This window comes from Silurus aristotelis, assembly GCF_946808225.1.
Source record: "Silurus aristotelis genome assembly, chromosome: 11".
In the NCBI taxonomy this organism is placed as follows: Eukaryota; Metazoa; Chordata; class Actinopteri; order Siluriformes; family Siluridae; genus Silurus; species Silurus aristotelis.
In genome coordinates this window covers 9,865,944-9,881,304 of record NC_139584.1, presented here as the reverse complement: position 1 = coordinate 9,881,304, position 15,361 = coordinate 9,865,944, and the positions used below count along the sequence as shown (strand labels likewise).

General features: G+C 37.2%; 1 protein-coding gene and 1 long non-coding RNA gene across 2 annotated transcripts in view; both read right to left on the bottom strand.

Moving 5' to 3' along the window:
- Positions 1 to 15,361, bottom strand: part of LOC310733961 — a 175,687-nt gene that overhangs the window by 122,789 nt on the left and 37,537 nt on the right. The window lies entirely within an intron of this gene.
- ddx20 (DEAD (Asp-Glu-Ala-Asp) box polypeptide 20) lies at positions 4,522 to 15,234 on the bottom strand. The gene is made up of 11 exons (XM_083555342.1): positions 14,164 to 15,234; positions 13,337 to 13,431; positions 11,934 to 12,102; positions 11,398 to 11,512; positions 11,120 to 11,262; positions 10,862 to 11,000; positions 10,409 to 10,467; positions 10,109 to 10,191; positions 9,888 to 9,993; positions 7,081 to 7,182; positions 4,522 to 5,954 (listed from the first exon to the last, which is right to left on the bottom strand). The coding sequence occupies exons 1-11, from the start codon at positions 14,357 to 14,359 to the stop codon at positions 4,762 to 4,764; spliced, it is 2,400 nt and encodes a 799-aa protein (XP_083411468.1). The 5' UTR covers positions 14,360 to 15,234; the 3' UTR covers positions 4,522 to 4,761.

Genomic DNA, 15,361 nt, shown 5'->3' with positions numbered 1-15,361 from the left:
AAAGTAATATAATACTTATTTATGATGATCAGTATTAATACTTAGTAATATTACAAATAAAATATTTACAGATTTTCATACAAATTTCATAACTTTTATTACTCATATTTATATATGTATATGTCTATAATTTCTGTCAAAAATTTGGAAACCCACTAAAACGCAAAAAAAATAAAAAAATAAAAAAAACAAGACTTGGACAGAGAAATACTGTTAGAATATTCTGTGGACAGATGAGTCCAAATTTGACATTTTTGGCTCTAACAAGAGAGCTTATGTAAGATTGCCTCACACACACTGTCAAACATGGAGAAGGAAGATTAATGGTTTGGGATTGTTTTGGACGACAAAATATTTTAGTCTTATTCCGGTTGAAAGGAATTCTGAACCAACATGGCTACTATTCCATACTTTAATCCCCAGCAATTCCACCTGGACTGCAGCTAGTTAGAATCAACTTCAGTACAGCAAGACAATGTCCTGAAGCATACAGTACAGACCAAAAGTTTGGACACACCTTCTCATTCAAAGAGTTTTCTCCATTTTCATAACTATGAAAATTGTAGAGTCACACTGAAGGCATCAAAACTATGAATTAACACGTGGAATTATATACATAACAAAAAAGTGTGAAACAACTGAAAATATGTCATATTGAAGGTTCTTCAAAGTAGCCACCTTTTGCTTAGATTACTGCTTTGCACACTCTTGGCATTCTCTTGATGCCTACTTTGAAGAACCTACAATATGACATATTTTCTGTTCACTTTTTTGTTATGTATATAATTCCACATGTGTTAATTCATAGTTTTGATGCCTTCAGTGTGGCTCTACAATTTTCATAGTCATGAAAATAAAGAAAACTCTTTGAATGAGCAGGTGTGTCCAAACTTTTGGTCTGTACTGTATATATATATATATATATAAACTTTTGGTCTGTACTGTATATCAAAGCTCTGTAAGCATTATTATTATTAGTTAACAAACAGTTGACTGGAGTGTTATCTATCATAGAATGACACTGGACCTGAATCCTAATAAACTGCTCTCCAATAAACTACATTGCAGGGCCAGAAAGAAATATACTAGCAAATAACATATTTGGCAAGTTTGCAAGAGGCATGGCAAAGTATTTCCGATGCATGTTTAAAGAAACGAACTTTCCAGATGCCAAGAGTCTGTAAAACTAAAGGGCAAATCTTCATATTATTAAAGAACCTAGTACATTGCATACAAACAAAAGAAGCTGTCAAAAACAAAACAGTAGGTGTTTCCAAACTTTTGACAAGTCCTAAATCACACAAAGGTAAAGTAAAAAAAAATTTCCATATGTTTTCTGTAATGTTGTACTTGCATAAAGACCTGAATAATAACTCATACATCATAGCTGAAAATGGAACAACTGTAATATACATTTTTTTCTGTCATTACTGTGAACAATAAGTACTGAATGACTATGAAAGTGGAGGAGAGGCATTCATCAGTCACATCCAACAGGATTTACAAGTGAAGTCCAACCCAAGGAGATCGGCTTATAGACAGGTGCGGCTTATTTATGCTAAAAAGAAAAATATTTGTAAAATTCAGTGGGTGCGGCTTATAAATGGGTGCGCTTTATAGTCCGGAAATTACGGTACACAGACTGAAAATGAAGATCTTGAGTGACCTGCTATAGAACTCTAACCTCAACCCTATTGAACATCTCTGATTTATTAGATATAGATTAATTGGAATGCTGACTGCACCCCAGGCCTTCTCACCCTACATCAGTACCTGACTTTAGTAATCTCCACAATCACACTCCAAAACCTAGTGGAATATCTTCCCAGAAAAGTGGTGGTTATTATAAAAGAAAACAGGAAGTAAATGTGAAATGAAATGTTAAAAAAAAGACATACTGTATGAATTTTATGATCAGGTGTCAACTTTTCTTTTCCACATAGTATAAGATTATTGGTTGGATCTTGTGCACATCCCTGAATGCTGACGCATCATGTGTACATTTTGGAATTCGTCTGTTATTTTTTAATTTTTATTTATTTATTTTTTTAAGTTTATTAAATAAGTTTTACCTTCTGCTTGCTCAGCTATCAGCAGTTCTGACTGGTACAGAAGAGTTTGCAGTACTGGGTGCAGAATTGGTGATGTAGCAGATGGAGTAGCAGATGGAAGAAATATTAATGATAGAGTTTCGTTTGACATTCCATTGTGGAAATAATTATAAAGAGTAAAAAAAAAAAAAAGAAGATTTTGGTTTAAGTGGCTTTTTTTGTATAGAATAAATCTTAGACATTAATTAAAATAAGCTATTGTGGAGGGTTTGCATTTGTTTTAGGAATGAATAAAATATCGAGCAGTGAGGTTATCGTTGAAAAGGACAGGATGATCTAGATTCAAGGCCTAATCTGTCCTCTCTTTTTACAGGGCTAAACCAAAAAATGATGGTCTGGAAACTCAATGCTGATGGCTGTAACTGATTGCAGCTGCACAGTAAATATGTGAGCTGCTGAATGCAGCACACCACTGAGCCGTTCCTCATGCTCCTCTCTATAAAAACAACCAAAGCCAGAAACACCTGAGACTCCACAAAATATCATGATATCCATAGCAGCCAGGTTACCCAGCAGAGTGAGGTTGCCAGTGTGCAAGTCTTTAACTCAGAAAGCAACCAATTCACAAGCACAAGAGCCAGAGTCCTGCTGAGGGAAAAATAAAAAAAAATTATTCAAATCAGAAATCATGTCCTAGACTGTTGAGTCTACAAGTCGAACTTGCTCATGGATTTCCCATTGCACTTGGCATAATTCATTAATGCTGTCTGACAGAGACCGATTGAAGAGCCTGACTGAACACAGCTCAATACATCCCTAGTAGTTACTCAATTAGAATCATAATGTATGCATGAAGACCAACCCACAGCTCACATCACTGACACCAAGCCAGTTCTGTGTTCATCCCTTGAAAAGAGGGGGATCCTGAAAAAAATTTTTGTAGGGTCATGATGGAGTCAGATCGCAGGAATACTGGGAAGGAGGCATGAATACACCTTAAATAAGACCCCTGTTGATTAAGGGCATTTTTCGAATGGAAAGCATGTTTTTTTTACCAGATGGGAGGAAACTGGAGAACCGATGATAATGCAAATGATCATCAAAATGATTGTATTAGATGGAAATATCCCGTATATTCTTTTTCTCTCCTTACAAACTGAACGAAATTAAGTTTTCAAAAGCCACATGTTTTGCACAATAAGATTAGTATTAGGAGAATATATGATTTGGAGTGTGTGTCCTGATTACAGGTCATCAACACAAGATCACTTCAACACTGAATTCATTGCCTTCTAAAACTCCTAATCTTTCTGAGAAAGAGAAACAATCTCTTACACTATGTTTAGTTTGATAAATACAGAGCTCTCTAATAAAATTCAATTCTGAACCTTTTTGGAGAAACATCACTGTTCTGTATAGAGGATTCAGAAACGTGATTCACTTCAAAGTTGTCAGAGTGCCAGCTGCTTGTGAGAATGAATAACTGGCCAATTATCACACAGGAGAGATTAAGGTTAAAATGGGCAAAAAAAAAAAAAAAAAGAAAAACCTTATAAACGCATAACCTGCTAAACTATAGTAGTTAATACACAAAAACAGAAATCACATTGTTTGATAAATGTAATCTAATCATTTAATGTTAATATTAGATTGTTGTTAATATGCAAACTTCTATCAGGCCATTTGCTTTCAATTTTCTTTTTTTCCTACTTCTATTTCAATGCATCTTTGTACTAAACAAAGACACAAGTAAGACATGATATCTAAACTTAAAAATACAGGCTAATATGGTGGCACAGTGGGTAAAGACGCCACCTCACAGCTTCGGCTCATTCCTGAGCTCAGTTTCCTTTTTTGTAGTGGTTCTGTGTATAATAATAATACATTTCAAGTTCCTTTTTTTTTTTCCAAGTGCCATTTTTACCCATTTGTACATAAAGGTCACTTAGAGAACAAAGTACAGTCATGTAGGTATTAAGGAATAGCACTACAAAGATTGGGGTCTGTAGCACTGAATGATAAACCCCCTCCTTACTGTCTGCCACATTAAAAAGTCACCACCTTTAGACTGGTGCTGAAAGTTTCAGCAGTGGTGTACATCTAAATTACCACATAGATTCAGCAGATTTATGCCTTTTAAGTGAGACAGTGGGGTTTGATTGTTGAATAAGAACGCAGTATAGCTGCTAGTGTATGGGTGTAATATGTGCTGAACCTCATGCATAAGTAATAAGTGCGTATTTAAAAAAAAAAAATATTTTAACTAAGAATTAAAAAGGTTTTAAAGATTTTATGCACAAAGGCAACTACCGTTTATAGATATTTATCTAGTTGGCAAATGGATAACTGACAACTATGGCATTGAGTATGCAAATGAACCATACTAAATTAAAGAGTAAAAAGATTTAATGATGGACGATGATATCATTACAACAACCCAAGTAAAAGTGAACAGCCGGAATGCATTAACTTCAATCAGGAGACCTTTATTACCAAATGCTATAAATATTCTGTGAAATAAGGATTAATCGATCTATGATACAATAAACCGGGCCGTAATTGCCTTTTTCGCTTAATGGCTTTTCAACAGTGTCTTAACACTGGCTTTTTAGGCATTAGTGCATCACCTCCGATTCAGACCTCCTATGTGTGCTGTACATCTGACCACAGGATTCTTGCCTCGCCAAAGAGGTGACATTTCTATTGTTTTTCAGCGTTTCATCATCTCCATCATGTATACAGCGTTCATGCGATATGCAGCCAGCCAGTTATAATGCGAGTGGTAGTAATGAGCAGAACTGCTGTAATATTCTTCCCAGGCTTGATAACATGCTCTCCAATAGTCCTGTTCATATCTATTCCCATCTTCTTGAGAGGATTCATTGTCCTCTTCCTTATGGTCTTCCTCCTCATCGTTCTGTGTCCTCCTCTGTGTCCTCCAGGTCCCTTTCTTACCCTTGACAATTGGTTCAGTCCTCTTTTCTTCAGACACTGACCTTGACTTGCAGTGCTGAGGAGCCTGAGTGTGATTGTTAGTATAATGAGTCTTGATTTGAGGTTTTGAAGGCCTTGGTTTGAGTTTGTTGAGCTGCTTTGTTGTTTTGTCTGTGTGTCTAGATGATTTCGTGATGTGTATCGGTCTACAATTCAGGTGTGGGGCACTCGACAGAGAGCTAGATGCTGAAGCATCCATTTTCTGCTCCGTATCCATCTCAGACTCACTGTCAAAAGAGGAAGAAGAGCTGCCAGACATGCACCTAGAAGTCATTGGATAAGAGCTTGAATCCACTGACCGCTGAGACTGAGCAATTTCATCAGTTAATATTTGCTGCTCATGTTTACCATAGGATTTAATACAAGCACCATCAGTCCCAGGACTACTGTCAGCATTGTTCTGATGCTGTCCATTGTCCATTATGCTTACTTCATCATGAGTTCCATACTGTCGGATGATCTCCACCGATAGTCCAGGACCAGCTGTCATAAAGTGCTCAAAGTCAGCCATGGCCTCAGAGAAGGACACGAGTCTCACTGCTGTAGGTTTAAAAGAGGGCAGGGGAGGAATTTTTGGAAGTGCCTCCTGCATTTCCTTCCTTGTTAGTGCTGCAGGAGGATCTAGATTTTCAGCACTGGGTAGGTGGTCAGGGGCAATGATAGAATTTTTGCCTTTGTTTTTGTCACTATTGGATTTTTGACTTCTAGCAGGACTGTGACGCTCAGCCTGCTCTTTAGTAGGGAGTGTGTGTTTAGGCTCTTCAGAGGATTTGGAAACTGTCTGCTCAGATTTGGGCTGTTTCTTTAATACTCTGGATCCAAGGAAGCGCTCGAGATCATTTTTTGAAGGCGACTCTACATTCACATTCCAGTCACATGTCTCTTCCATTAGCCCGGCTGGGATTGGATCTGAGGTAAAACACAAAAATACACAATAAGCAAAGACAACGCTAAGACTTATGCAGTCATGGACATAAATCAAATCTATCAAAAATGATTTAAACTTTACAATCTATTACAGTAGTATAACTAATGCAGCATTCAAGCTGCCTCGGAAGGGGAAATTTAGAGCCTGGAAATATGTCATTTTTACTGCAGTGAAGTAAAAAGCCGATACATGATTTTTTGGCGGATATGTTTTGAGTTTTGAGCATTGGTTGACTTTTTTTCCACACTGTTGGCTCTGGTCTGACAGTGTCAGCTGTTTTTCGTCCGTTTCTGTATGACGACTTGGCAGCGGAGAAAGAGAGCGGCGAGAAAAAGAGAAACCAAAGCCATTTAGCTTAAAAAAAATCAGAACGCACTCGTCATTCTTGCTCGTCTTTGTAACTTAGCAGATATGTTTGAAAACAGCTACAGAAATCCGTTAGTAATGATCACGGCAGCTGTAAATGCTGCCTGTTTATATATTCACAGTTCTAGCTCTTTGGGTTTCCCTGTTAGCTGAATACACACTACTGCCACCTGCTGGTATGGGAGAGTCATGTTCCTGCACGCAAGTGCAGAATGTACATGCACAGTTTTGTGCATCAGATGCGCCTGCCTAATAATCAGCCTAATTTGCAGCACAATCGGCCGATGCGGATTAATTAAAAGAATGTCAAAAATCAGCCAGATTAATCAGTTGTCCTCTAATAGGGTGTAAACTGTGCTTCCTGTGAAGCCAGCTACTCCTCGTGCAATGACTTGGGATACCTATCCAATTCTTTAATAGATTCCTGAAATACCCTACATTACACATTACATTACCTTTACCAACACAAAAGCCAAATATAATACTCTCATGGAATTTTGTACCCCAACAATGGTATCGTCCAGCAAACCTCAGACTATTTTTAAGTAGGAAGAAAGCAGTTGAACAACTGTACAGCAAGATTTACAGCAAGAAAGCTTTGCAACTGCAACAGGAGCACTCTGTAAAAATGCTTTTAAAATCCTTTAGAAAAGTGCCTTTAAATAGGAAGAAGGCAAATGCAATGGGGTTCTGTGTAAGCAATGGGACTGACCAAGATTTAAGCCACTTTTCTCCAATTACCTGGTAATGGACTAAGAGCCAGGCTGCACTTCTGGGCAATTGCCATCATTTTGTTTTCCTCTTCTCCATGACAACAGTATGTTACAGCAACCCCCAACGTTCCTAAGACAAGATACAAATTTAGCTGTAATTGTGATTTAAATTAAACACACTTTAATAACTTTAAGGTGTTGAGTTTCCCCTTGCAGACTTTGCAAATCAACTCTCTGCAATCACCAATAAATTTCAACCAAAGCTTGAGTGTTATACCATCTGAATTTTAAAAAGGGTCATAGTAAATGACTATATGGTGTGTGTGTGTGATATATATATATATATGTGTGTGTAATATATATATATCAGTGAGGAAAATAAGTATTTGAACACTGCTATTTTGCAAGTTCTCCCACTTAGAAATCATGGAGGGGTCTGAAATTGTCATCGTAGGTGCATGTCCACTGTGAGAGACATAATCTAAAAAAAAAATCCAGAAATCACAATATATGATTTTTAAACTATTTATTTGTATGATACAGCTGCAAATAAGTATTTGAACACCTGTCTATCAGCTAGAATTCTGACCCTCAAAGACCTGTTAGTCTGCCTTTAAAATGTCCACCTCCACTACATTTATTATCCTAAATTAGATGCACCTGTTTGAGGTCATTAGCTGCATTAAGACACCTGTCCACCCCATACAATCAGTAAGAATCCAACTACTAACATGGCCAAGACCAAAGAGCTGTCCAAAGACACTAGAGACAAAATTGTACACCTCCACAAGGCTGGAAAGGGCTACGGGGAAATTGCCAAGCAGCTTGGTGAAAAAAGGTCCACTGTTGGAGCAATCATTAGAAAATAGAAGAAGCTAAACATGACTGTCAATCTCCCTCGGACTGGGGCTCCATGCAAGATCTCACCTCGTGGGGTCTCAATGATCCTAAGGAAGGTGAGAAATCAGCCCAGAACTACACGGGAGGAGCTGGTCAATGACCTGAAAAGAGCTGGGACCACCGTTTCCAAGGTTACTGTTGGTAATACACTAAGATGTCATGGTTTGAAATCATGCATGGCACGGAAGGTTCCCCTGCTTAAACCAGCACATGTCCAGGCACGTCTTAAGTTTGCCAATGACCATTTGTATGATCCAGAGGAGTCATGGGAGAAAGTCATTTGGTCAGATGAGACCAAAATAGAACTTTTGGGTCATAATTCCACTAAACGTGTTTGGAGGAAGAAGAATGATGAGTACCATCCCAAGAACACCATCCCTACTGTGAAGCATGGGGGTGGTAGCATCATGCTTTGGGAGTGTTTTTCTGCACATGGGACAGGGCGACTGCACTGTATTAAGGAGAGGATGACCGGGGCCATGTATTGCGAGATTTTGGGGAACAACCTCCTTCCCTCAGTTAGAGCATTGAAGATGGGTCGAGGCTGGGTCTTCCAACATGACAATGACCCGAAGCACACAGCCAGGATAACCAAGGAGTGGCTCTGTAAGAAGCATATCAAGGTTCTGGTGAGGGCTAGCCAGTCTCCAGACCTAAACCCAATAGAGAATCTTTGGAGGGAGCTAAAAGTCCGTGTTTCCGTGCCAAAATCCCTCCTGCAGTGTGTGCAAACTGGTGAAAAACTACAGGAAACGTTTGACCTCTGTAATTGCAAACAAAGGCTCCTGTACCAAATATTAATATTGACTTTCTCAGGTGTTCAAATACTTATTTGCAGCTGTATCATACAAATAAATAGTTAAAAAATCATACATTGTGATTTCTGGATTTTTTTTTTAGATTATGTCTCTCACAGTGGACATGCACCTACGATGACAATTTCAGACCCCTCCATGATTTCTAAGTGGGAGAACTTGCGAAATAGCAGGGTGTTCAAATACTTATTTTCCTCACTATATATATATATATATATATATAGATAGATAGATAGATAGATAGATAGATAGATAGATAGATAGATAGATAGATAGATAGATAGATAGATAGATAGATAGATAGATAGATAGATAGATAGATAGAGATAGATAGAGATATAGATATAGATAGAGATAGATAGAGATAGATAGATAGATAGAGATAGAGATAGAGATGTATATATTTTATACACACACACACGCTATATTGTCAAAGGTATTGGTTCACCTGGTCATAAATATAGTATGTGATTTTTGAGCATTGCATTCCACATTTAGTCCCAATTTGCTCTAATAATTCCCTCCACTCTTCTGGGAAGATGTTCCACTAGATCTACCTCTCCAAAGCATGTAAACTATATCTTCAAAGGAGCTCGCTTTGTGCACTGGGGCATTGCCATGCTGGAACAGGTTTTGTTTTCCAAGTTCAATGGAATGCAAAAGTTTATTATAGCGCATCTAAAGACAACTGTACAACTGAATGTCTTCAGCTTTGTGGTACAGTTTGGAAAGGAACCACAATACTTTTGGCAATATAGTGTGTCCTTTTTATTATAGAGCAGTAACAAGTGTTGTTCTGCCTAAATATCCTGATTTTCTAGAAACTTTGTGCACTTCACATAACAAAATACAGCCACTATAATTACTTAGTACCTTATTTTACCTATACTAAAGTCATATCAACATTAAATAGATTAAAACAAACTTTAAATATGAGAAAACTCATTTAAAATAACTTCTCTCTATAAGAATCTAAAAGAAAGCTCGATGTAATTCTTCTGCAAAATAGCAGAGAGGAATTTAAACGAAATGTAGAGAAAATAAGAAATAATGTCTAATACTAAAACAGAGGTTAGCGGTAAGTCGCATAAACAGAGAGCGTGCACAGATGGAGACTGACCAAAGCGTCCGGCACGGCCAATCCTGTGCATGTACGTCTCCCAATCGTGAGGCACATCCAGATTAATCACCAAATTCACTTTCTCTGCATCTATACCACGCGATGTCTGGAGGAAAAAGAAAGAAAGAAAGAGAAAAATATTCTTTCATTTATTCATTTACTTGTTGGAAGTGTTACTAACATGTTTGTGTACACACATTGTATGGTATAAATGATCTCACCAGATCAGTGGAAATAAGAACTCGACATTGGTACTGCTTTAGCTTGGACATTGCCTCCAGTCTCTGTTCCTGGCTCAAACTGCCTGCGCGCGCACACACACACACGCACACACGCGCACACACGCACACACACGCACGCACACGCACGCACACACACGCACACACACGCACACACACGCACACACACGCACACACACGCACACACACGCACGCACACACACGCACACACACACGTAGAGATTAATCTGCCATTGTCCTGTAGACAAACAGAAGTACATATTATTTAATTGAGAGCTTTACCTGAGATGCAAACTGCAGGCAAGCCTTTGGAGAAGAGCACGTCAGCCAAGTGTTGTGCCCTACAGAGGAACAATGTCATTTCAAATTAGCAAAAAATGCTAATATATACTCACAAAACTTTAGCATACATTAATTAACATGACTTGGATGATAAAGGATCATGATTTTATATCAAAGCTCTAAATGAGAAACTTTGACTGTAGACAACATTAAAGCAGGTTTACTTGATCAGAACCTCAGTTGTTTACTTGGCTGCTAAATTAATCTTTCAAGCAAGCTGTCTACAGCATACACAAGAGACCATTAAGATCACTGAGGTTCTGATGAATCAACACGTCCTTTCTGCAGAATTAACACTATATTTCCATATAAAAAAATAAAAAAAACAGCTGATTAATACAAATATCTGACATAGAGGATCCACAGGGCATGATTGAAACAAACACCACAAACCTTGTGTGCAAATTTGAAAAGACCAGTGCCTGATTAAAGGGAACTTTACTGAACAGCTCTAACAGGTTCTGCACTTTTTCCTCAAAGATCTTATGTGGCAGGGCATGAGAATGTACAAGCTTATAGAACTGCTTCAGACCTGCAATAAAAGAGATGGATGAGGATCACAGAGTCATTGTTTGCTTGATGTTTGGTTTTCTTTGCTGAATAACATGCACCCATTAAAAAGAAGACAGAAAAAAAAGGGTACAGCCTCACCGAGAAGTCCGGGATCAGTAGGGTTCAGCCGCACAAATGTAGGCTCCCTCATGTACCTGCACAGATGCTGCGCTAAGGATTCTGGGTAAGTCGCTGAGAGTGCCAGCATCTGTTTATTCGCTGGCAAAGAGGAGAAGATCCAACTGAAACAGACAGATTGATATTGTCCCTAAAGCTGGTCTAATTTGTACAGCATTCAGTTTGATATAAAGAAAGTGTCAAACATGAAACAGACATTAAAGTAAATGCAGCAGAAATAACTTAAATCTGTGTCTCACTTGATCTGCTCCTGGAAGCTGCCCTCCTCCAGCAGTTTATCCGCCTCGTCCAGAACAAACAGACGGATACTCGCTGTCAGCAAAACTCCTATCTCGATCAGCTGCTTTATCCGACCTGAAAAAAACATCCGCCCCATACTCAAAATACTGCTGTATACAAACATAAATCAGCCCTCAGATATCAGTGCCCAATCAGTGTACAGCAAAACAATGTCCACACATCTGGATGTGCACAGTCATCAGGTGCAGAAAAAACTAATACGTTTTAATACAAGGATATGGTTTTATACAAGGAGGACAGTAGTCTACATAATACAAAAGAGAAAATGATGAGGACAACGATGATCGTGATAAAGAAGTTCATAACTACGTAGCAGTGACAAAATACATAAAGTACTTCGGGTTCATTGTAGTCAAAAAGAACACAACTAATTCTGCCCAGATATTTTATACATTTTGGAATTGGGGTGGAATCTGGGTTGATGCAGTCCATAAATTCTTACAAAATGTAATCTGTAAGCTTTAGCCACACAAACCTGGTGATCCAATAGCAATGTGACATTTCTTCAGGTGGAGTTTGTCCTGACTTACAGGTCGGCCACCAATAAACACATGACACTCCAACCCCTCCATAAAACTGCCTATCGCCATCACCACTGCATGGATCTGCACAGCAATCTCTCTAGTCGGAGCCAAAACCAGGACCTGTTTTTTAAAAAATCATATTAAAAAATAAAAATAAAAAAGCATGATTAGTGTAAACTCACCTCAATTCACATAATGTAAATATTTTCCTGACTGGTCAGCTCAGATTTGCTTTATGCATTCATGAAATAATGTCCCGATTTGTATTACACAATGTGCGAAATTTCAGGCTTGTATCTGCAACATTTTCTGAGATATATTGACCTTAATGAGATAAAACGGTTAAAATTGCTAAAGAAAAACTGAAACTTTGCACATTATATTAATAATAAAAAAAAAGCAAATCTGAGCTGGTCGGTCAGGAGGCCTTTGTGCAATACAATTCTCATGACCCAGAAGTGATTTGCTCTTATATATTGATTAGTGTGTAACAGTACACAAATTCAGACCGATATATTTGAGCACTTGGCTTTCAGTAAAGCAATCGTTTTTTACGTGTGCAACAGAGTTAAAATGCGAGTTCCTTCAGGAACGTATTAAGTGGTGGACTGCAAGTCTTTAAAGGGGAAAATCCTGACAATTCCACATATTAAGGGAGTAAACGAATGAAGGATGGAAGGAATGAAGATGTGTATTAAAATATGCTGAAATTAGAAGTGCAGTTAAGTTGAACATATCTTTAGAAAATTTAATATATAAATGTAAAACACAGGACACACTTGCACACACTTACATGCACATCTGTATTACCCAAATGAGATCAAACTAATGTAAATTATTTTATTACATTTCTTAATGTATAAAATTTTATTGAATCAATTTAATTTGTGCAAATTTAACTGATTACTCAATTTAATCAATATAATAATAATAATACAAAAAAACTATCAGTCATTTAATTCAATTTAATTTTTTTATAAAAATATATATTATTTTGTATATTATTTAACTCGAGGTATTTTATTTAAAATTGTTTTAAAAAAAATGTAACCTGTTCAAATGTTGATCACAATTGTTAATAATAATAATAATAATAATAATAATAATAATAATAATAATAATCTGCGTTAAATAAATAATTAAAAAAAAACAAGCAATTTTATGTTTTGCATTTCTTCTCCCTAACCGTACCAAAACTGAACCGAACCGTGACTTAAAAACTGAGGTATGTACTGAACTGTGAATTGTGTGTACCGTTACACCTTTAATTGGTAAGCATGAAATAAAATCAATCTGAATATATGTGAGATTAAAAAAAAACTAAAATTGAATAAAAATGCAATAATCACGGTACCTGGGTGGCAGCATTTTCCAGCAGCAGGGAGTCCAGCGCAATGGTGGAGAACACACAAGTCTTTCCTGTTCCAGATTTAGCCTGAACGATCAGATCTTTAAAAAAAAATTAAATGAACAGAAAATCTGTGTTCAATGCTTTATACTGTAGTGATAGTCAAACATGAATTTGATATAACCATGTAATTGTAAGTTGATAAGGACCTTAAAGACAAGATATTAATTATAAGTGAATGTTCACACATTAGGGATGTACACGGTTGTTCAGTTAAATCATTTAAGAAGCCAGGATTTGAAAAATAAAACTACTAAACAAAGTATTATCAAATCCTTTGATTATTTCATTAAATCAAGTCAATGCATAATGTTCCTATACAGACAGGTTTTATTAAGCAGTCTCAATGAAAAAAATCCCAACCCACCACTCCTGAAATATTGTTTATTTATTATTACAGTATTTTTATTTATTTTTTACATAAACTGAATGAGGTTTCATCCGACAGGTAAAAACAGCTAGAATATAAATATTATATATTTTAAAACATTATGTCTAAAAGTGTGTGTGTGTGTGTGTGTGTGTGTGTGTAATATATATATATATATATATATATATATATATATATATATATATATATAAAAGTTGTCTGTTTGTGGTTGTTCACAGTTGAATTATATGAAATATTCTATCACATCTGAAACAACAGTTCACATTTGAATAAAGGGTATAATAGCTGAATAGCACCTAAATAGGAAATGGTATAACTTGAAGGTGTTTTGGTTTTTAATTAAATATTAAATAAAGTAAATAAGGACACTAGGTTTCCATACCCAGTCCACACCGCCCCAGTGGAATCGCCTTCAGCTGGATTGGTGAAGGTCTCTGAAAGCCAGAAGCTGCCAAACCCTCCAGAACCGGTTTAGAAAGCAGTAAGGAGCTGAAGTCCACTCCACCGGGCGAGAGAACATCATCGGTTCTCGTTCTAACATCAATTGCATGAGCAGCCTTCCTCAAACACGCCGCCATACTTCTAACTACCTCAACGTTGCTGTACGTTTTAGTTTACTTACTCGTGGTTGATTATATTGTTGCTATTAAAGACCATGCTGTCCTCTAGTGGACAATAGAGGAAGTTCACGTGTAATACATATACATGTCCAGAAGATAGCGCCAAACACAAGCCTGTTGTTTACCTATGCACAGTACAAAACCAAAAATGTTTGCTTGATTTAAAACTATTGAGCGCATCAAAAGCAGATGTGTGGTGACTGATGGTTTGAAAATGTAAAGCAGAGTTGAATACATTTTCGACTGGTCCTTGTGTCCTTCTAGGTGACATACATCAAGATTCCTGCCTTTTCCCGTCAAGCTGCTCAAGATATGATGATTTGTTTTACACCACTATTTTAAACACGTTCTTCAACCCAATCCAAAATATCTTGTTAATGGTGTGACCATGTGAACAGATACCCAACTAATAGCTATCAGTTTTAGGAATGTTCCTGGAAAATCTGTCTTTGGTTCCTAAAAATTCTCAAAAACAGATATTTTTGGTTCCTGTTTGGTTTACTAGGCAACTTTTCAGAAACCGCTACAGTCCTTATGCAGACTTGTTACTGATACAAGTAACGCTTAGTGTTTATTTATTAGTACATATATTGTTCTTTTTGTTCTTAAAAATAAAAAATTCTTAAACTTGGCAAATCATTGTCTTAAACCCATCTCTGTAGTCACCTATTACAGACACAGACATTCTCATCCACAGAACAGAGGCTACATTGCCAGTAACCTTATCTACCCTCCTCTGTTGTCTCAATCTCAAACAGCGGTGGTAGGTGGGCTCTGGAATTGCCAGTCTGCTGTAAGGAAAGCTGACTTTATCACAGCCGTAGCTTCCCACTATACCTTTGACTTTCTGGCACTCACTGAGACCTGGATATACCCACAGAACACTGCAACCCCAGCTGCTCTGTTTTCTGTTTATGCTGTCTCTCACTCACCAAAAGAAACCGGTAGAGGTGGTGGTAT